The following is a 22,184-nucleotide window of genomic DNA, read 5'->3' as shown; positions in this document are numbered from 1 at the left end:
GCACATGTGTCTGCCCACACCTGTGCATGCAGGTATATGCAGTGTAAGCCTGTGTGTGCCCATGTGCATGATTGTGTATGTGCATGGGAAGTGTGGCTGTGTGCTTATGCATATGTGTGCTTATAGGTGAGGGTACCTGTAGGTATCCACAGGTTTGCACACCTGTGAACGTACATAGGTGCACATGTGCGTGTGTATTTCTGTGTGCTATGGACACACAGAAAAGCAAAGCATAGCTGTGTACACATGTGTGTGTGTGGAGGTATGTGCGCACACGAGTCTGCCTGTGCATGTGTTCCAGTGCAGGTAGGTGTGTGCACACCTGTAAGGGTGCATGTGTGCGTACATTCATGTAAGTGTGCATGTGTGTGCATGCCCATGCTTCTACGTGCACATCTATGGACGTCTCCATGCCTCTGTCCACATGCGTGTCTTTGTGTCTGCACCTAGCTTACGTGTGCGTGTCCATACAGACCCACACTGGTACGTGTACCTATCGGTGTGTCCGCCGGTGTGTCTGTACAGTCTCACACCAGTACGCGAACACATCCTGCGTCCCTGCGCCACACCACACACCAGTCCGTGTATCTGTTCCACACCGGCACAGTTATCCGTGCGTCCGCGCCTCCGTCCGTGTATGTGATTATCCGTGTGTCCGTCCGGGTGTCTGTCCTTGCAGTCGCGTATCCATACTCAGCGTTGCTCGGCCTTGGCCCGGCAGGGGGCGCCGAAGGCCCCCGCCGCCCCGCCCTCGGGGCCTCCATGTCCTCCAGGTCCTGCCCACTCGGGACTGAGCGCCCCGTGGACCGAAGCCACCGCCGGCGAGGAGCGCCGGGCGGCGCGGGTGGGGCGGCCGCTCAGGGGCTGTAGCGGTGCTCGGGTAGCGCCGTCGGCGGCAGCGAGCAGGCGGTGCCGCGGGGCGGAGCGGGGCGGGGCTTTGACAGGACCCGTGCCGTCCCGCCGGTGCCGGTTCCCATCCTGTAGCCGCCGTCATGAGGAGCCGGAGCAACTCGGGTGTACGTCTGGACGGCTACGGGCGCCTGGTGCAGCAGACCATCCTCCGCCACCAGGTGCGGACCCTGCCCGGGAATGGGGAGCAGACCCGGGGCCCCGGCGCGCCCCGCCGGCCGCTGGGCCAGGGAGTTGTGTGTGAACGGTAGGTCCCCTCCGCAGGACGCGGTGACGGGGCTGCTCCCCGCCAGCGCCGACCACCAGGACGCCTGGGTCCGGGACAACGTGTACAGCATCCTGGCGGTGTGGGGTCTTGGCCTAGCCTACCGCAAGAATGCCGACCGCGACGAGGACAAGGCCAAGGCCTACGAGCTGGAGCAGGTAGGAGGGAGCAGGAGCCGGGGGCGGGGCTGGTGTCACTCGGGGACCGCAGTCACCCCGGTCTGGTCAGCCACAGGTCACAGCTGGGTCAGGGGCAGTGCACTGAGGACGAGGACGCCGCTCTCCCCCGACAGGGGAGGCAATGGGAATGGATGTCAGAGCCTGCTCTTCCCAGACCACACTGGAGCCCAACCAGAGGGTCTAGACCTCTGGCTCTGGGGTGATCTGGGGCCACAGACGTTTTCTCAAGGGCTGGGGAGCCATTCCTGCAGCCATGTCCTCTGTCCTCCTGCACAGCATGGCAACCTGGCCTTGCTGGCAGACCAAGAAATCTTCCCTCTGCTGTCACCCAGGGGCTGTGAAAATGTGAGCAGGGGCTCTGATTACGGACACTGAGCCCCACAAAGGTCAGCGGCCAGCTGATCCTGAGTCAGGGCTTCTCCTGGGGATTAACAAACCTATTTTCCTTGTTCCTGCAGAGCGTTGTGAAGCTGATGCAGGGGCTGCTCCAGTGCATGATGAGACAGGTAGGGGCTGGGGAGTAACTCTGAGTGTCACGTGGTCTCCTTAAAGCCCTGCTGTACCACAGAGGCTATTGTCCTAGCTCCCCCAGCTCTCCCCAGCCTTCCTTGATGAGCAGAGGGAAGGCTCCCTTCCAGCAAGTCTTGAAATAAGTTCTGAGTGAGCATCTGTCATGGGTGTGATTGAAGTTCCTGAGTTGTGGGCTGGCAGCCAGTGGAGCCTTTGCCAGCTGTTCCTTGTCATGAGGCCTGGCAGGATTCTACAGCTCCTCCTTCCTGAGGGCATTTGGGGTAAACCCTTTTCTCTCTGCATGGTGCAGCTGTGGCAGTGGGGCTCAGCCCAGGGGTTGCGGAATTTCTGCCCTGCCAGGCGTGACTCCATGTGCTCCACTCATGGCATGGGGCAGCCCTTGGCTCAGGAGCTGTCAGTTCTCTCTGTAGACAGGGTTCAATGAATGCCTGCATCTCTTTGCCCTTCTCAAGGTGGACAAGGTAGAGGCCTTCAAGTACAGTCAGAGCACCAGGGACTGCCTGCATGCCAAATATAACACCCACACCTGTGCCACCGTGGTAGGAGACCACGAATGGGGTCACCTACAGATGGATGCTACCTCCCTCTACCTCCTCATGCTTGCACAAATGACGGCCTCAGGTAATGCTGGGGGCTCCCATTGCAGCTTTGAGCATGCTACTTTTCAGGTTCTTCAGAGTCTCAGTTTGGATGCAGCGTCCTGGGTACCAAGCTGTTGCAATGACTTCTGTGACCCCCACTGTTTCCTTATGCTCCTGAGGCGGGTTTGGGCTCCTTGATGTTGGTCTCTCCAAAAGCCCGTTTGTCTGAAGCCCCAGTGCAGCCCAGTAAGGGGTGGGAGTGGAGATGGAGCCAGCTAGGACACAGCTCCCGTTGGGCAGGCATGCAGTGAGGAGGAATCGTCCCTGGGTTACTGCAGCCCCATTCTGAGTATGCTTGTGGGCTTGGAGCATAATGTGAATTCTTCCCTCTGCTTTAGGCCTTCACATAATTCACAGCTTGGATGAGGTCAACTTTATCCAGAACCTTGTGTTCTACATCGAAGCTGCCTACAAAACTGCGGTGGGTAGCATGTGCTGGGGAGGAGGGGTGTGCTCCGATGGTGGTGATACTGCACTGGTGTCCAGGAGCAGCTGTGGGTTCCACCTGAGCCACACCAGCACGTTCTGGGAGCACCATGGATGGGTGGGATTCAAAGGCTTTCTGGGTGTGTTCTGAAACAGTGCCTGCTTCACAGGACTTTGGCATATGGGAGCGTGGGGACAAGACAAACCAGGGCATCACCGAGTTGAATGCCAGTTCTGTTGGCATGGCCAAGGTGAGCTGGGAAGCAATTCTGGCTGGTGGGATGAGGAGCACCAGTGGCACTGAGCTGCTTTTTGACAGGGCAGGCTGGGCATGTTGAACTGCTGAGGCTCAATGCAGTGATAGGTTCCCAGGAACCTATCTTCTTGTGCACTGGGATAAAACTGTGCCCTTCTAGCCTGGATTTTGCCTGAACTGGGAATGAAAAGTTAATTGGGGGTGTGTGGCAGAAATGTCCTGGACCCTTTTGATGTCTGGAGATGTCCCATTTTGACCAGAGATGTTCTGCAACCACAGCAAGGTTCAAATTCCTTTAAATTTGGGCAGTGCTTTACACAGAGGGACTAGCATGGAATGAGAGCTCTTACAAATAAACAGCAAGGTAAAGGACATGTCTCTTTGTGTCTCACCCTGCTTTCAGGCTGCCCTGGAGGCACTGGATGAGCTGGATCTCTTTGGAGCCAAGGGAGGCCCGCAATCAGTGATATGGGTGCTGTCAGATGAAGTGCAGCACTGCCAGGTGAGACCCCCTCGGCCATGACACTGTTGCCAGAGGAACTGTCATCCACTGGGTTTGCAGTGTTAGCCTGACAGCCTAACCACCTTGCCTTCCCCTTTGCCCAGTCGATCCTCCACTCAATGCTGCCCAGGGCCTCCACATCCAAGGAGGTGGATGCCAGTGTGCTCTCTGTCATCTCCTACCCAGCATTTGCTGTGGAGGACAGCGAGCTGGTAGAAATCACCAAGCAGGAGATTATCACCAAGCTGCAGGTGAGTATCTCTGCCCTTGTCTCACTGTTCCCAGGAGACAGCTGCAGTCCAGACTGCTGTAGCCCTTTTTTTTCCCAAAAACATGTTCTGTGGGGAGTTGCTGGGGCATGTCCTGTCCCAGTCTCCATGACCTGTGGCAGGGGTGTGCAAAGAAGCAGCCCTGTGTGCTGTGGCCCCAGGCTGTGATTGTGGCACCTGAGTGCTGGATGAGTGAGGGAGGGGGTGTTTGGCTGAAGGAAACACCCTGCCCCTGCTTCTGCATTGAAAGTACAAGATACCTCACACTGTGCCTTCTGCTCAGCAAATCTTTCCCTCCCTTCCAGGGCCGCTATGGCTGCTGCCGCTTCCTCCGGGATGGATACAGAACTCCCAAAGAGGTGAGGCTCCTCAGCCCTGCTGTCTGGCACAACTTGACTGCCAAGCAGCAGCCCGCCTGGATGCAGCACAAAGGCTGTGTTAGGGAGCACTGGGAAGACATGAGCCCTGAGAAGCCCCAGGCAGTGTCATGGGTCTGGGCAACGCTTCCCAAAATGCCAGAGCTCATTGGAAAGGTGGTATGCCCCACCCACACCCATAGCAGATGGCCAGAGACTGGCTTTGCCTGTATCCTGAGACCCGGTGGTGTGTCTTTCTTAGTCTGGTAGAAGGTGGGACCAGTGCCCAGCATAGGAGCCCTGCTGAGGTGGGCTCTTCCAGGGCTGCATCAGCCCCAAGCAAGGTAGCTCTGGAGGTCACGAAGCTAATTCTGTCTCTCCTAGACCAGCAGTCAGCTTGGGTACTGTCAGAATGGCCCTGGGAGCAAGTGGAGAGTTAGCTGCTTTGGGGAGAGAAAACAAGAAATTTTTGTAAGCAGCAGTCTCATTTGTTAACTGCTGAACTAGGAAATGATATTTAGAGACTCTTAAGTCATCACCAGCTGCTGGGTCTGTAACCTTTGGTCTTGAGTACTTCTGAATGCTTCTCCTTTGCTGCACCTCTGCAGACCAGCCCATAATAGGCAGTATGTGTGGCTGCCTCTCCTCCAGAGCCAGAGAGAAGCAGCAGCATCTCCAATCCAGTGTTCCCAGTGCTTATGAGCTTTGGCAGCATACAGAGTTGTGGATTACTTACTTCTGGGGAGCTGTGAGGCATGGAAAGGGCAGCAGGGCCTGCAGAGGCATGCAGCTAGCTGGAGTCAGATGGGATTTTGGAAGCTTATGGCTGGAGTCCAGGTAGAAGATGTCTGTTCCTTCTGTCCTCTCTGCCTGAATAGTCTGCTAAGGCCAACACTCTCCCTTCTCTGCAGCAGACAGAGCAGTTAGCAGGGAGGGTTGAAGAAAGGGCACTACACCACACAGAACTGTGGTGGGAGGGCTCTGGGCAGGCCGCTCTTCATCCTGACAGCTTCCCTTGTGTTGGGCTCACAGTGGCACCACATGGCAGGAGGGCCATGAAGGAACCTCTCTGGCCCTGTGTCACCAGGCCAAGCCCTCTCACCTGGCTGGGCCAGCTTGATGATGCTGGAGGAGACAGATGCTGAGAGGCTCAGGCAGAGCAGGCAAGGCAGAGGGAACCCAGCATGGCACAGGGGATGTAGACCCCAGGAAGGGTAAGTCTCTCCATTATCAGTGCAGAGGGCTCAGGAGGGGGTAGTCCAGTGGAGAAAACAGAGGCTGGAGGTGAAATTGCTTTTCATCTCTTCCTTGGCCATCTGCAAATAAGGCCTGGGAGAACATTTGAGGCTAGGGTCTCACAGGGAGGAGAAGCCCTGTCAGTTTGAGGGGATCCTGTCACATACCACCTGCCTTGATGTCACTTACAGGACCCCAAACGCCTCTACTATGAACCTGCTGAGCTGAAGCTGTTTGAGAACATTGAGTGTGAGTGGCCTCTCTTCTGGGCATACTTGATGATTGATGGGATTTTCAGTGGAAACATGGAGCAGGTAAGAGAGGTGAGACCTGCTGGGCTAGTGGAAAAAAGTCCCTGGCAGGAGAAGTGTGTGGAGGAAGGAAGCAGGTAGCTGGTGGCAGATTTCCTCTGCTCTCTTCTCAGGTGCAGGAGTACCGGGAAGCCCTTGAAGGGGTTCTTATCAAGGGGAAGAATGGGGTACACCTGCTGCCAGAGCTCTACAGTGTCCCACCAGATAAGGTGAGTGAACCTGAGCTATGGTGGAAAGCAGGAGTGTCTTACAGAATCACAGGATATTCTGAATTGGAAGGGACCCACAAGGATCATGAAAGTCCAGTGCTAAAACTCCTGGTCTTATTATCAGATAATTAAGTTTTAAGTTTTAACCCACATTGTTAGTGAAGGGGCACACATAGTGCATGGAAACCTCATGTCTAAAAAGGATGGCTTGGAGCTGTTATGAAACTGTGATAAAAATTGGGTTTTTTCCCAAAGCATTTCTTGTTCCCACACACAAGAATTCTTTGCTGACAGTCTGCTTGCTCAGAGACTGAGTGCTCCGAGAGCTCAGGACAAGCAGACCTGGGCTGAGTAGGTGGTGCTGAGCTCCAGATCAGTGGTGAGGGAATTTGTGTAGGCCTGGGCTAAGAGCAGTAGCCTCCTGATGCTCAGGTTATCCAGGAGAGATTTGCTCCTCACCAGTATTAGAAAGCATTTCTGGGTGCTCCTGGGGCATGCCAGTTCTAGTGGGATGGCCTGAGCTGAGAAACCAAACATGGCTTGAGCAGTTGCTCTGTTGTCTGACACAGATGCCCAGGGAAGTCATGGTAAGAGAGGAGGAATGTAACCTGGCTCCGTGACAAATGCTGTTGTCAGGCCTTGTTTTAAGCCTTGAACTGCTGGACTTCAAGACGCAGTGAGGATGCTTCCTTCAGCATCCTGTGTCTATAGATCCCTTCTTGACCTCCTGACTTGTCTTCCAGGTGGATGAAGAATACAGGAATCCACACACTGTGGATAGGATACCCATGGGCAAGCTGCCACACATGTGGGGACAGTCCCTCTACATCCTGGGTTGTCTGATGGCTGAGGTAGGGTCACCCTGGGTGCTGGGGAGGGCTGTGGGACCAGGCTCTGAGCTGGGAAGGTGCAAATGCTGCCACCCACCATGGGGAAGTTGTCACCTCCATCCCCCAGGACCTCTTAAAGGTGAGTTGTCCGTAGGCATCGTCCATTCTACCCTGCCCATAAAATGTTAATCTCTTTATACCTTTTTTTCCACAGGGGTTTCTAGCTCCTGGTGAAATAGATCCCCTCAACCGCCGTTTCGCAACTGTCCCTAAACCTGATGTGGTGGTCCAAGGTGAGGGAAAGGAGCCAGTCCCAAACCCCTGAGTCTGGCAGGTGGGGAGGACTCTGGCTGGGCAGAATTCAGAGATGCCTCTGGGGTGACTCTGCTTGATGGGTTGCTGCCAATACAGCCCAGTCTCAGCCCTTGCAAGGCAGGTGGAAGATGGGGTGCAAGTCCTTCCGTTTCATCCTGTGTTGACCCACAAAACTATCATCTGCTGCAGCCTCCTCTGCAGAGAGGTTGAAAATTGTCCTCCTGCCACTTGGTGAGGAAGACTTGTGTGTATAGAGTGTTAGGAGGAGCAAAGCAGACTTCTGCAGTGGGAACTGGTTCCCAAGGGACCCCAGACAGCTTCTTCTCTGTGGTGTGGTGCCTTGTATGTGTCCCCAAAGGCATGGGGCAGTGTTGTCACACACCCTTGTGCCTCTGTTGCACTGAGACTGTCTTCCATCCACAGTGTGTATCCTGGCTGAAACAGAGGAGATCAAGGCAATCCTGCAGAAGGAAGGCATTAACGTGGAGACTGTGGCCGATGTCTACCCCATCAGAGTGCAGCCTGCTCGCATCCTCAGCCACATCTATGCCCGGCTGGGTGAGCTGGGCTCCCTGCTCCTGCAGCAATTGGGGTGCAGGAGGCTCTGTCTCATGCCTGGCACTCCTGCTCATAGACAGTCATGTCCTGCTCTCTGCTTGGCTGATGAGGATTCTGCTGCCCATTTCTAGGCCTGATAACGCCACTGATGCCAAAGGGGAACAAAGTGGCAGACAGTGCTGTTTAGTGTGATTGTGACAGGAGTAGAGCTTTGGCTTGCAATTGCACAGTCACTCCAGGAAGAGACAAGAGACTGATAGATGTTGAACCTCATGTGGGCTGGAGTTGTCTTCTGTTCCTGTATTCAGATCTGGACGGGGGAGGCTAGCCAGACCCCAGGAAGCGTCCTCTGGCTGTCCCTGGCAAAGAGGGCCCAGAGCTCAGGCAGTATGGCTGTTGTTGGTGGGCGGGCAGGGCTGAGTGTGAAGGGAGGATGTGCTCACCTCTGCATGCTTGCTCCTTGATGCTGCAAGCCCTTGGCCATGGGGTTTGTTTTGCAGGAGCCAGAGATTTAGCCTGGGCCAAAGGAGACACCTGATCTGCTGTGATTTAATTTGGCAGCTAATTTAGGCCACCAAAAGGCCAAGTGTGACATGGGCAGGGGGAACAGCCTGGCAGCTGCCAGAGCTGACAAGCAAGGGGTAATGCTGTTGCTGCACCATCCTGGGCCTTGGGAGTCATCCAGGAGCAATTGGAATGCTGATAGAGCTGTCAGCTTAGGGGGCCCAGCCCTATGCAGACGGGCACCCCTAGCACTGCTCCGGCTTCGGACGTGCCCAAAGACCAGAAGCTGTGACACTGCAGAAGTCAGGACAGGCTGTGGGTTGCTGTTTCACCATGTCTCTACCCCTCTGGGCAGGTCTGGGGACAGAATTACTGTCCCTTAGAACTGTACCAGTTTGACACACAGTTCTGGGACATCCCAGCTTCAAACCAGCATTTCCCTGCTGGCTGGTAACAAGATGCTTGGCACTGCTTGCTGCTGCAGCCCTTTCATGAGAAGTCTTGTACTAAAAACTCCTCTCCCTGCCTTCCCAGGCCGTAACAAGCAGATGTGCCTTACTGGACGGCCCTACCGGCATATGGGTGTCCTTGGGACCTCCAAGCTCTACAAAATTAGGAAGAGCATTTTTACCTTTACCCCACAGGTGAGTGACATTGCAGAGGCTCATTCCTAGCTATTCTGTGATATGAAACTGGGCAGGAAGTTTCTTCGATGGCTGGATACTCGTTCTAAGATACACTCTCTAAACAGCCTGGGAGTGTGGAGTAGTCCAACTCTGTGGCATGAGGGAGCACAGTTGGTGGTCCTGGCTGTGTGGATGTTGGGACAGCTTGAGCCTTTTAATGATCAGTATTGGATGAAAATCTCTGCTCACCCTGATGAGAACACCAGGAGGATGCTGATGACAGGCCAGGGACGTGTGTCCAGGGAACAAGCAGTAATCCAAACCTAGCACTATGGGGAGTGTGTATGCACTTGAAACAGGCACAACATGGACTCACTGTGGGGGGCTGGATGCTGCTGCTGCTGAGCTATGGTGTTAGTTATGTCCCCCTAGTTGTTAGTGGCCAGTAGCTGCCCTGGGGTTTGAGGGTCCCTTGCTGGGCTGTACTAGCACCTGCCAAGTAAGGGATGAGCTGTTAGTGCAAAGGCACATGCCCTCTGGGGGCACAGCATGGCTAGCTTGACTGTGTGCCTGTGGGAAGACATAGGTGGCACCATAAGGACCTAGTGACTACATGTAGGGCTGATCATGTCTCTTGTGTCCTCACAGTTTATAGACCAGCAGCAGTTCTACCTGGCTCTTGACAACAAGATGATTGTGGAGATGCTGAGGACGGACCTCTCCTACCTGTGCAGCCGGTGGAGGATGACTGGGCGACCAACCATCACCTTCCCCATCTCCCACACCATGCTCGGTATAGATGCTCCAGCGTGACAAGACATTTGCTTAGAGCAGCCCTGGGAAATAGCTCTGCAGTAGGAAGGGGGTGGGCAAATATGTGACCATCTCAATAACAGGGACATGGTGAGGCTGGAGCAGTCAGTAGTGTCCTGTGCAGAGCTTACTGCTCAGAGGAGCCATGTTGAGTGGGCAGCTGGCTGGCAGCTAACAGGGTTGTCTGTCAGGCACTAGTACCTGCAGCTCAAGCAGGTTTGCTGGCACAGACATATTCGAGCTCCAGGCAAATAGCCTTGTGGGAAGGCCTTTTGGGAGCAACACCAAAACCACAATTTCTCTGTAGAAGTGTTCTTGGTGCTCTTTCTGTGTCTTGACTCTTCCCTAAGACTGAGCACCTGCTAAAGGCTTTCCTAGTCAACAGAGAGGGGAAAACAGTAAACCGGAAGGAGCAAAGGCACAGAGTAGAATTGGCTTGCCTGCCGCAGCTCACAGGTTACTATGAGCCCGGTGTAGGAAAGTGACTGTTCTGCTTTAAGGCCTTTCTGTCTCTCCTTGTGTATTTAAAATCCCCTTAATTTCTCGAGTGTGCCTTTTGCTGTGGTGTCTCCTGACCTCGACAGCAGCCCACTCCTCTGCTTCATTATGTGAAAGGCAGAGACAGAGCAGGGGGCTGTTAGGGGCTGCTGTCTGGTACTGTCTGCTTCAGCCAAAGGTGAAATCTGTGGAGCCTGGAGTGCATCCTGGCATGGTTTTCCTTGAATCCAGCCTGGACAGTCCAGAATTTCCCTTTTTGGGTGGTGCTTTTGGTACCACAGCCTGACCACATACCCCAGAGTAAGGGTCTGGCCATGGTGCTTTGGGTGTCTGAATGCTCACCTAGTCCTGGGTTACATTCTGGGGATGAGTTTGAGCGTGAGGGCCTGACTGCCTGTGCATCTTCCACACAGATGAAACCAGCAGCAGTGTGCATCCCACGGTGCTGGCAATGCTGCAGAAGCTGCAGGATGGGTATTTTGGTGGAGCAAGGTGAGTGCAGCTTCCTGCAGTGCAGTAGGGAGAGGGCTCATGGCCTCCAAGAGCCTGGTTATGAGGATACCTGCTGGGCAGAGCATAGGGTGTGGGGGAGCAAGCTGGGGAAGATACACTGGGGTGTGCTAGGCTATCAGCGTTCCCTAGGGCTACAGTCCCAACAGAGGAGATGAAAGAGAGGACATGGCTCTTCATGTCATCAAATCCATGGCTACAGGATTTCTCTAATAGCTTTTGGGCAGCCCTTCCATGCCCACCCACAGCTGAAAGAGTTGCAGGCAACTAAAGTAGACACCAGTGTGTGAATGCTCCTGGTGAACATGTCTCTCCCCATCAAAGGGCAGGAGCCAGGAGGTAAAGCCAAGGGTATCACCTCCCCTTCCCTCTCCATGTGACCTTCCTATCTCTTGCCCAGAATTCAGACTGGTAAATTGTCGGAGTTCCTGACAACATCATGCCGAACGCACCTCAGCTTTATGGACCCTGGGCCAGAGGGTAAGGTCTTTGCCATGAGTTACAGGCTCAGCAGTGACAGCTTTGAGAAGCTAGACACCTAGGAGTGGCTGCATGGCTTGCAGATAGCAGAGGATGGTAAGGGAGAACAGGCCAGTCACTGCTGTGGGGCAGCAAATGCCTAACTCACCCTTACAACCATAGCACCCAACCTCCCTGCCAGCATACACCGCTGTGTTCTTCATGTGCTTGGGTTTTCACCATGTTCCCATCTGGCTCTCTGTCAACCTTGTCTGGAATGAGCAGCTCTGACCTTCATAAGCTGCTATGTGGAGAAGAGATAAAGGATTGGCAGCCTGCCTCAGCTTGGGAGATGTGGCTGAGGGTCTTTGATGCATAAATGGCAGTGCAGAAGGTGATAGCACAGTGACCAAGGTGGTGGGGAAGAGCCACCTAATTAATCTCTGTTTTTTCCCAAAGCCTTTGCCCCTCCCCTGGGCAGAGCTACTCCCGTGAGTGCCAAATTGAAGCCTCACTGCTGTATAGAGAGTACCTGAGAATGCTTTGGCCCATCACAGCATAAGGGACCCCCACCTTGTGCTGGGACCATGCAGGGTGCAAGTTTTGCTGTTCCCCTTTCAAGCAGGCCTCCGGACATCTCCTGTGTGACCTAGCACTGGTCATCATCAGCCTTCCCACTATCTGTTTTACTTCTGCAGCTCCTGCAGCCAGTGAATGCACTGCTGGGACTCTGAATGCTCATTTTTCTTGCCTTTCTCTCACTTCATCTGCAGCCTCCTTACAGGCTGCATCAGGGTTTGTCCAAGGTGTCTGTTTTGCCTCCCAGCTCCAGTAGGAGGATCTGCCTGGCCTTTCACCAGCATCTCAAAGATGCTAAATTTTAGATTTCCTGTGGTCAGATGCTGCAGCCAGGTTGGTGCTTAGAGGATTTTTCCAGCCTAGCCTTCAGGCACTGTCACAAGGCATGCTGTTAAGGGGTGGAAAGGGGATGCCATGCTGCTTCAGGTGCAGTCAGCAGCTTGTCTCCTGGGCCCAACACATCTCTGAGCTTGCCAGTTGGAGAGCAGCATAACTTTGCCCTGGCCCACTGTTAGTGCATTGACATCTGTGTTTTATCTGGGGCAGTTGCCCCCCAGGGACATCCCCTCACTTTTATCTCCTGACTGAGCAGAGACCTGGCCTCTGAGCACCGTCTTCCATGTTGCTGTTAGTGCATGGTGCCTCTGGTGATCCTGATGTGGTGTTGGGAGCTGCTTGAAGCTGGGCAAAGAGCAAGGCAGGAACCATAACTCTTCCTGTAACTCCAACTTACAAATAACTGCTGCAAACCCACCTTGCCTTGCTCCCTTGCTGGAGTCCTGCTTGGACGATGCCCTTGCTGTGCTTGGGTGCTTGTAAGTGGTCTCTGCTTGGACAAGCTGCCTCTGGCTGTACCTCCCCACTTCTTCCCTGGAGAGAAGGAGTGTGAGGGTTTTCCTGCAGGGTTTGAGTGGGGTGTTCCTGTCCTTGCACAGGCTTGGATCAGAGACATGCTGCAGCAACATGCTGTTTCTTCCTTTGTCAATGTGGGACATGGAGAGAGCCCCAGTTTAGGGCAGGCAGTGTCCTAGGCAGGAGTCGTGCAGGAACAGGGGTGCTTTGTGTGTCTGGCTGCTGGCACTGTCCATTAGTCTACCTGGCTGCCAGCACTGGCCCTACATTGTCACTCTGTGCAGCCAGCAAAGCTTTCTCTTACAGGTGGGAGCTCTCTGGGCCTTTGGTGCTATGACTCAAAGTGGCTGAACTCCTGCTCTGCTGCTTTCCCTTCCAGAGGACACTGACGATGAGGTTGCTCAGTATCTGGATCACCTGCTGCAACGCACGACTCCGCAGTCAAACCTGCCTCCGACCACCCAGCGGGGAGGGCTGAGCCGCTTCAGGGCTGCTGTCCACACCACCCGTGACCTCATGTCCCTGGCATCCAAGGCCAAGGACCTGCATGTCCAGAGTGAGTAACTCCAACACCCTCCACATCTTCCCTTGAGGCCCAGGGATGAGGTTGAAGTGCTTTGGGAGCTTTCACAGCTGTATGATGCTAGGGTTCCCGTGGGTTGCAGAGAAACTAAGCCTTTACCTGGGCAAAGGCACTTCATGTTGATCATGTTAGTCCTGACCATGGAGTGTCTTGGAGTTGGTGCCTGGGCAGCCCCATGAAAACTCAATAAAGAATGGCAGCTCCCTGCGGTGTTCCTCTGAATGGGTGGACAGGGACTGCTTCTCCCATAGCCAACTTCTCTGCAAGGACTGGTTGGGGAGCGGTGTCAGTGTCTGAGGTAGTTTGTGGTGACTGGGGCTAGATGTATCTCTGCCAACCTGTGGGGGTTTTTTTTAGATGTTGGGATGTATGTCCCCAGCAGGATCTTCCAGGCATCACAGCAGTCAGTTAAGCTTCTGAGTTCACTCCACCAGCATGACTTGGATGGCAAGGTGAGTTCTGTCTCTCCCAGAGCTTTCCTTTCAGCTATAGCCAAAGTGTCCTTGCAGGATTGCAAGGGGAAGTCCTGTTGTTTGATGAGGGAGAATATGCATGGGTCCATTTGGTGCAGGGTGCTGGTAATGCTAATCATCAGCACAGGTCTCCCTTCCTCCAGAGCCACGCGCTCTATGCAGAGATGAACTTGCCACGTGATGAGGATGGAAATGTGGACTGCAAGGCACTGGTGGACCAGCTGCGCATCTGCCCCACGCTGCAGGAACAAGCAGACATCCTTTACATGCTCCACATCCTCAAGTAGGATGATCTCTGTGTCCTGAGGGCTCACTGTGCATAGAGGGGTTGGCACAGCCCAGGGGGCCTGCCAGGGAGCTGTGACAGACAAATTTCTGGACATAACGCAGCACCTCCTTCATCTTCACAGGGGACCCGAGTGGCACACAGGGCTTGATAGTGAGCCTGGCCCCACCATCAAGGAGCTCCTCACTGAGTTGTATGTGCGGGTGGGGGAGACACGCCAGTGGGCCCTGATTCGCTACATCTCTGGTATCCTCAAGAAGAAAGTTGAAGCTCTGGATGAGGTAACAGCTGTACAGCCAGCCTCTAACAGGCTGAGGTCTGTCAGGGAGGAGGCAGCAGAGTGAGCAGGAGAACCATGGCTGCATCAGCTCTGTCTCCCTCTGCCTTGTGCTGAGCCCCCAAACCCTCAGCTGTTGACAGCAGCTGCCTTTCTGTCCCCAGGCCTGTACTGACCTCCTGTCTCACCAGAAACACTTGACAGTGGGGCTACCCCCAGAGCCACGTGAGAAAACAATCTCCACGTGAGTGTGGCACCCCTCTCCCGAAGCATGTTGGGCTGGGTCTGGATGTGAGCCTGCTGCTCTGGGGTCCGTGGGCAGGAGTGGTCCTGGGTGGCTGTCCCCAGCCTATATCTCTTCTCTTGAGGCTGTACAGACTGGGGGTATGCAAAGTTTGCTCTGCTGCCTCTCACCTGCTCTGCTGTTTGTCCACACCCCAGCCCGATACCCTATGAGGAACTTGTTCACCTTATTGATGAAGCCAGTGAGAAGAACCTCAGTGTGTCTATCCTTACCCAGGTGAGGTGTCAGGGGAGCCTAAAGCTGGGTATCTGCCCTGGTGAGCAGCAGTGAGGTGACCTCCTTTGTCCCTCTAGGAGATCATGGTGTACTTAGCCATGTACATACGCACACAGCCTGCACTGTTTGCTGAGATGTTCCGCATCCGCATCGGGCTCATCATCCAGGTGATGGCAACAGAGCTGGCACACTCCCTGCATTGTTCAGGTACATGTGGCAGAGACAACACCCTTGCTGGGGTAGGTGCTGTGATGCTTAGGGCTCTGTCAGCCAAAAAGTAGTACTGTTAAAAGTGGGCAGCTCAGGCTAGGACAAGACCCTGCATGGAAGTGCCAGTGTCTGCAGCTGGACATGTTCTTGAGCAGTACAAACAAGTGATTGCACTGCAGTCTCCATCCCAGCATGTGTTGGGCTAGCCATGGGAAGAGTCCATGTTATAGGCAACATCAGGAGCCTAGTATATGTTGTTGCTGGATGAGCTCCTGTACCAGTGCTCCCCTTGGTCACAGAATGGCATGCAGGGTAGAAATGTCCTAGGAGGACTGTGAGGTAGGCTACAAAATCACAGTTCTCTTCTTTCCAGCTGGAGAAGCCACGGAGAACCTGATGAATCTCAGCCCATCAGACATGAAGAGTCTCCTCTACCACATCCTTTCTGGCAAGGAGTTTGGGGTGGAAAGGAGTGGTGAGTTGCAGCAGAGACCATCTCAGGGCAAAGCTGAGTGCACAGCATGGCCAGATCTACGTGTTCCTACCTTTGAGCGCTGTCCCTGTTCTCCCCCATGTTCAGCACAGATGCTTCAGTACTGGAGGGGTCCAGCAGGAAGTTCTGCCTTTCATAAGGATGAGGCTGAGTTATTTCTGGGATCAGTCCCGAATCTCATGGCTATTTGAGCTTTGCTTAGTTTGACACTTGACCTGGTTGGATCTAAATTGAAGCAGTTCTGTACTGTGCTCATGGATCTGTGATGCTATCATGTTTGAGGGCAAGGTCATGCAGAGGTCCCGGGCAGCAATGAGGGACGAGGGATGGCCATGCCTTGAGTAATGTTGCCCACTCTAGACCTCTCTTCCCCACCAGTGCGTTCAGTGGACTCGTCGCTCACCACTGCTGTCTCCATCTGTGACATGGAAGCTGTCGGGACCACCAGGCCTGAGCGCACTGGCCTCGTCAGGCTGAAAAGTGAAATCAAACAGGTGAGGGCAGGTGGTGCAGGCCACTCACGACAGGTCTTGTGGGTGAAAACCAGCTACAAACCAGACAGAGCTGATGGAAGAGTGGGAGACACAGATGCTTCCAGGAGCTAATTTTGTCTGCAGTTCTGTCCTGAGGGGAAAGTTGGGGTGAATCTGGTAGTGGGTAGGGGTTGCTTTGGCAATTCAGTGGGAGCACAGGGGTGCTTGAGAAGGTGCAGGGGTGAGGAGGACCATGTGGTGTCCCAGGTGTGGCCAGCATCTTGGTGGGCATCTTCCAACAGCAGAACTTTCATTTTGTTCTTCTCTTGCAGCAACTGGATAAACGTAGGCAGTCTCTGCCTGGGAGTAAGGTGAAGCCTCCCTGGTCCTGCAGCCTCAGCTTTTGCCCCTCATGCCATGCACCAGGGCAGCTTCCCTGCATGCACAAGTCAATAAGCTTCCCTCAGCTACTGCAATAATGAGTTGGCTTCCCCTCTAAGCAACTGCCATTATAGCCAGCTGGGAGCTGTGCTCAAAAACATTCCATTATACCCACAAAATCTGCTGAGCAGGATGGCTTGATGCTGCCAGTGCCATGACCAGTAGTGACTCTGCTGGACAGTTCACTGGATCCTGCCTGCAGCTTCCCCAGCTATTTCTTTGGCGAAGGAGGCCTGTGGTCAGCTACAAATGTCAATGATCTCCTCTTGTGCCTATGTGCGGGAGGAGTCCTGAGCTCTAGAACACATCTTGTCATCAAAGAGACAGAGGACAGAGCTTGCTGGGGCCAGGCTGATGCAGCAGTTAGGACCAACTTGCTGCAGTGTGAAACCTGACATCACACAGGGTTGTCTGTGGGCAGTGGCCTTCCTACTGGTCCTTCTGTTTGCTCAAGACTAAATCCCTGCCCATACGAGCAAGCCAGCAGAGCAGTAGCAGTCCTGTGTGCAGGCCAGTGCAAACCCAGTGCTGCTGTGGCTCTGGCATGTGCAGCCCTCTGCAGCTTTCCTTTCAAAACTCCCTCTGTCTCCAGTCAGCCCTGGCCCTGGGATAACTGCCCTGGCACCTGACCGTGATCTGTGCTGCTGCTGCTCTGTTTGCTGTGACTGCTGCCCTGCTCTGGCATGGTCTCATTTCCATCTCTCCCTTTCTCCTTCAGCCCCTCAGTTTGCAGTCTGGAGACACCACCCTCAGGTCCTCTCTGGTAACTTATGTTTGTTGGCTGCATACATGGGGTCTGTCTTGTTTGTGGTTGCAGGAAGGAGCTGTGCTTTGGGGGATGCTACAGGGAGCTGGGGCTGTAAGGTGGGCTTTGCTGGGGGCAGGGGTAGCAGCTCTGTCTTGGGAATGAGGCTGGAGAACTTCAAACAAGAAACTCTTGAGCAGCAGCAGGCTGCATTTCTGTGGGATATTTAACTTTGCAGCAGTCTCTGTGGTTCTTGTTTTGTCTGTCCAGTCTGCTGGGCACACAGAGCTGCTGGGCAAGGACTCCTTTTCAAGGATGCTAGAAGACCAGGGCACTACGGACAGCCGGCAGGGCCAGTGGCAGCGGAGGCGCCGGCTGGATGGGGCCCTTAACCGTGTCCCTGTGGGCTTCTACCAGAAGGTCTGGAAGGTCCTGCAGAAGGTGAGTTAGACTGGTGCCTCTCCATGCATGTGAGCCTCTGGTCCCAGGCACCAGCCTTGCCAAGGGGACTTAGGCACTCAGGGCTGGTCCCTGATGTTGTGTAGATAAATGCTTCAGGGACAAGGCCTGCAGCTGACCTTGGAAAGCTGTAGAAGACGTGCACTTGCCTTATAGTCTTGTAGGACGTGCCTCAGCCTTTACCTTGCAGAGGGGAACTGCTCAGGTGCTTCATGCGTCAAGCAGACAAATGCATGGCTGGAGCCACAGCTGAAGGTGATCTGGGCACAGCCGATCCTCAGCATGGTGAGCCAGGGAGCAGAGCCCCATGCAGGGGGCTCTGGCTGATGCTGAACTGATGGCAAAGGAGTGATGCTATATGGAGTCAGGAGGTGGTGCTGAGGTGTATGGGCAGCATGCACCAGTGCTCAAGTGGGAGAGAGTTCATGGGCTGGACCTATGTATCTTAGCATGATGCTTCTCCAAGCCATAACCATGATCTCTCCTTCTTGTTCTGCAGTGCCATGGTCTCTCTGTGGAGGGCTTTGTTCTTCCCTCTTCAACAACCAGAGAGGTAGGAGGTTCATGTGAATGCGGGATGGGGCACATGGGTTGCTGCGTGCTGGTTACCCTGGGTGATTGCCCAGCATAGCTCAGGAGTTCAGCAGGTAATACAGTGCTTTAGGTACACTTCTTTCTACCTCCTCACAGATGACTCCAGGGGAAATGAAGTTTGCTGTGCATGTGGAATCTGTCCTCAACCGTGTGCCCCAGCCAGAGTACAGGCAGCTGCTGGTGGAAGCTATCTTAGTGCTCACCATGCTGGTGGACATGGAGGTGCACACCATTGGTGGCATCATAGCTGTGGAAAAGATCTTGCACATAGCAAATGACCTCTTCTATGAGGAGCAGGTAGGGGCCAGGCCTCACCCAGGGCTGCTGGCTACATTCCCCATACCTGTGCAGGGCTCAGGCTCACCCACTTGGAGAGCCCTGTGTGTTTTCCCTGTTGTGTTCATGGGGCACAGCAAAGCAATAGTGTCTTCCTCCCACTCCTCATCATCAATGTGTCACACTGAGTGCAACAGAAAATACTTGGGATGGAAGCTGATAACGGGATTGCCCTTTTTCCTAATGATGTCTCTCTGCTTCTCTGTCCAAAATCCAGAAAGCCCTGGGTGCTGATGAGCACATGCTGGAGAGGGATCCTTCGACAGGCATCTGCAGCCTGCTGTATGACAGTGCACCAAGCGGCCGGTTTGGCACCATGACCTACCTGTCCAAGTCGGTGGCCTTGTACGTGTACGACTTTCTGCCCACAGATGGCTGCTCCATGCAGTAGCTCTTGCAGCTCTTCACTGGGTTGCGGGTGCTCTGGGATGGTTGTTTCATACAGCTTGTAAAGATGAACACTAGGTTAGTTTGCAAGGCAGTCTGCATCTCTCCTCCCAGCCCTTGCCTCTTGGTGGGTGAGCAGCCCTCTGAGGAACTCCACAGGACGCATGTGTCCTAAACTGACCTGTGCCTGTGTGGCCTGCAGAGCAAAGGAAAGGCTGAGCTTTGAAGCGTGCTTGTGTTAGAAGGTTCTGTCTGCATGACTCCTCCTGATTCATCATCCCTGGAAAGACCTCTGTTTGAGGGAGTTGGAAAGGGTTCCCCTGACCAGACTCTTGTGCTCTGCATTACCATGCTCTCTGACCAGCTCAAACTCTCCCTGTCTCTAACAGGTTTGCAGTTTTTAACCTCTTCTGTGCTGCTTATTATTCCAAATCTGCAGGATTTATGATAGTGCAGGCTGAGGCTCTTGCTCTTCCTGCTGCTGATGGAAAAGTTTTGCTAGAGGAATAGGGGATGGTGCCTGAGCCTTTCTCCCAGCACATCCAAAATCAATATGGTCCAGCCCAGCCCCAGCTGTGCTGCTTGGTAGCAGGCAGCCCATCATCCCCCGCTGGGTGTCCTGTGTACAGAGCTGGGGAGGTTATGGTAGCCAGGATCCCTTTTACCTCCAAGCTGCTAGTACAGGGCTTCTGGCTAGCTGGGACATGCCAGTGGCAGCCCTTATGTGCCATCTACTCTATCCCTGGCAGTGGTTCTAGTGGCCAAGTGGCAGGTTCCTTGAGTTCTCATGCCCTGTGAAACAGCTCTGAGCTGGCTACTCGGTGTTACCTCTGCAATCAGAACCATGCTTTTAATGCTCATCTCTGGCTTCTGTTCCATCTCCCACAGCCTGGCACAGAGAAGGATGGGGACATAGCAGATCCCTGCTCTAATCTACCATGCAGGTCAGCCCCCACTCAGGATGGTGCAGTTGGACTAATGAGGATCAGGCACACATGCCACAAAGTGGTTTTAGGAAGTGGGGTTCCCTTTTGGCTCCCTAGTTCACCTCCCTAAGACTTCAGGTGTGCTCCAGTACACTCAGCATGTTGAGCAACAGGCCAAGAACTCTCACTTGCACCCCCTGACCGTGCAATGTCCCACGGCTTGTCACAGGCCAGCCTGATATCATCTATGTCCCCCTCCAAGACTGGTTTACAGCTGTCTGTGAGCAAAGCTCTGAGCAAAGATCCTCTTTCCCTTTGGGAAAGGTTGATCCCATCTAACCGCAGCATGCTTCGTTAGAAAAAGCATTAAAAAACCTGAAATTGTGGCAGTGACATCGGCCACCAAGCCATATATTCAGCAGACTGAGTCCATCTCTTTCAATGTCACTGACCACAACTGGAAGGACAGAGGAAAGAAACTGTGTTCCAGAATCCCTTACCAACCATCCCCAGGCCCTGAAGTCTCCTTTGATTGCCCTTGGACTGTGTGTTGCAGTTTGATTGCCACCCACATGGAAGAGCAGCAGTGGATAACAGTCTGAAGCTGAACCTGGCTGGGAAGTGTCCTAGTGCTGTGCTTAACCTGGGCCCCAGGAAGGCAGCAGACTTCCCTAAGAGGACTGTCTGTGTGGCACATTGGACCCTCAGAAAGGAGTCACCTACAACTGTAACCCATCTTTCTTGTAAAGGTGGACATGGTCTGGGGGTGTCACAGCCATGGCAACACCTCTGATGTAGATGGACTAACATCCTGATCATCCATTGCTTGGCCTTCCACAGGAGAGGTCCATACCTGCTGTAGAGAGGCATGTGGAGAAGCAAGGTGGGCAAGGAGGGGGTTTGCCTCCACCCACTCCTTTTAAGTTACTGCTTTCACCTGGCAAGGAAGCATACAGGATCCCCTTGAACCTGTGTATTCTGGGGTGGCTGTTCCTGTGAGGCAGGGCAGAGCCTGGTTCTACGAGTCTTTCTCAGACTCCCTTATGCCCCTTAATCTTTCTACATCCTCTCATAGCTGAGCCCCGAGGGTGGGCAGATCTTGGCCACACTGAACACAGTTGTTCTCACCACTGCCATGCTTCCCAGTGAAAGGCTCTGGCAGTCCCTGCACCCAGAGCCTTGGATGGCTGTGCGGTTTCATGGGAGCTCTGTCTGAGGAGCCACATCCACTCTAGGAAGCACAGAAGATGTGGATTCTGGCAGGTAGATGTCACAGCCTGAGCTCCTTCCGAGAGGGTGATGGACAGCAGCTGTACTTTTCTCTCGAGCTGGCAGGGTGACAGTGCCCGTGTCATGCACCACTCTCAGCCCACGTAGCCTGTGGTGCACCCTGGGCTGGCTGTGCGTGAGTGCAGGGGCGGCTGCCAGGCAAAAGTCAGCCACTCCACTGTGGATATGGCTGGCTCCGAAGCCAGATGTTTTCCTCTGTGCCTGCCTGTGTTTTTTGATGTCCAGGTTGGTTTGGCCTCAAAGCCAGGTGGTCTCTTGGGGCAGAAGCTCTTCTGTATATGTGGTTGTAGGGAAGATCACGCTATGAAAAGCCAGTGTCCATAAAGGAGACAGAGGAGTCCTGCAACTTTATTCAAGTAAAGGGAGAGAGTCCACTGGGACATCAGCCTGTGGGATATTCTCTCTCTAGGTTTCAGAAAGTGCAGCTTCCTTTTATCTTAAACTCCCAGGTGCTTGTTGCCCTCCTCCTTAGCCCATTTGCTGAGATACTGGGAAGGTACAGCCTTCCCAAACGGTCTACCACATATTCTCCCCTCGAGCCTGTCATTTTCCCCCAAAGTTCAGAAACTCAGGCTTGTGTGGACCTATTTGTCTGTTTCAGGAATCAAACTGCGTTTTGTAACAAACCTGTGGCTTGAAGTGGGTAGAAACATTAAGACCCATTTCTAAGACGTTAACACCGGTACCCTCGCCCTTGGAATTGTTTGTAAAGACATTAGCACACATCTTTCGTATCATGGCTAATCCCTCCCTTGGTGACCCCTGCTCCCGTCAGGGGAGCCTTAAAGGGCCCGAGCCCCTGCCCGGCGCCTCCCTCTGACCCGAGGGACCCGGTAGGAGCTGCCTGGGGTCGGGGGGCCCGGGCATCTCCTGAGCTGCGGCTCCTTGAGCAGGGCGGGCGCCACGTGGGGGGCTGCGTGCAGGCCACGGGCCTTTTAAAATTACATTCTTAGAGAATAAACACCACCCGAGCTGCGTGGAGACCCCAATAAAAATGCCACTAACACCAGTAGGCTGCCTGTTCTTACGCGGCAGGAGAAAGGATAATGGCGGGGCG

General features: G+C 54.1%; 1 protein-coding gene across 5 annotated transcripts; it reads left to right on the top strand.

Moving 5' to 3' along the window:
* The first annotated feature begins 756 nt into the window (after positions 1-756).
* On the top strand, positions 757-22,136 carry PHKA1 (phosphorylase kinase regulatory subunit alpha 1). 5 transcript variants are annotated; one of them, XM_064712884.1, is made up of 33 exons: positions 757-1,070; positions 1,174-1,332; positions 1,812-1,859; positions 2,337-2,505; positions 2,864-2,946; positions 3,122-3,202; positions 3,611-3,709; positions 3,814-3,960; positions 4,284-4,337; positions 5,762-5,884; positions 5,995-6,090; positions 6,834-6,941; positions 7,135-7,213; positions 7,659-7,793; positions 8,832-8,941; positions 9,572-9,716; positions 10,648-10,726; positions 11,145-11,224; positions 13,014-13,190; positions 13,575-13,669; positions 13,834-13,973; positions 14,101-14,257; positions 14,418-14,497; positions 14,695-14,773; positions 14,851-14,980; positions 15,357-15,458; positions 15,855-15,970; positions 16,282-16,320; positions 17,109-17,153; positions 17,406-17,576; positions 18,094-18,147; positions 18,285-18,485; positions 18,742-22,136. In XM_064712884.1, exons 1-33 carry the CDS (start codon positions 993-995, stop codon positions 18,913-18,915), a joined length of 3,633 nt encoding a protein of 1,210 aa, XP_064568954.1. In that variant the 5' UTR covers positions 757-992; the 3' UTR covers positions 18,916-22,136. The 5 variants fall into 5 exon arrangements, with proteins under 5 accessions (XP_064568954.1, XP_064568958.1, XP_064568956.1 ...); XM_064712888.1 differs by lacking the exon at positions 3,814-3,960; XM_064712886.1 differs by lacking the exon at positions 16,282-16,320.
* Positions 22,137-22,184: the final 48 nt, after the last annotated feature.

This window comes from Zonotrichia leucophrys, chromosome 4A (genome assembly GCF_028769735.1).
Source record: "Zonotrichia leucophrys gambelii isolate GWCS_2022_RI chromosome 4A, RI_Zleu_2.0, whole genome shotgun sequence".
In the NCBI taxonomy this organism is placed as follows: domain Eukaryota; kingdom Metazoa; phylum Chordata; class Aves; order Passeriformes; family Passerellidae; genus Zonotrichia; species Zonotrichia leucophrys.
This window is presented reverse-complemented; position numbering and strand designations above follow the sequence as displayed.

Coding starts and splice junctions, on each gene's coding strand:
- PHKA1 (XM_064712884.1), top strand. CDS start 993: ATGAGGAGCCGGAGCAACTCGGGTGTACGTCTGGACGGCTACGGGCGC. Junction 4,338..5,761: donor GATACAGAACTCCCAAAGAG/GTGAGGCTCCTC, acceptor TGTCACTTACAG/GACCCCAAACGCCTCTACTA. Junction 17,154..17,405: donor CCACCCTCAGGTCCTCTCTG/GTAACTTATGTT, acceptor TTGTCTGTCCAG/TCTGCTGGGCACACAGAGCT.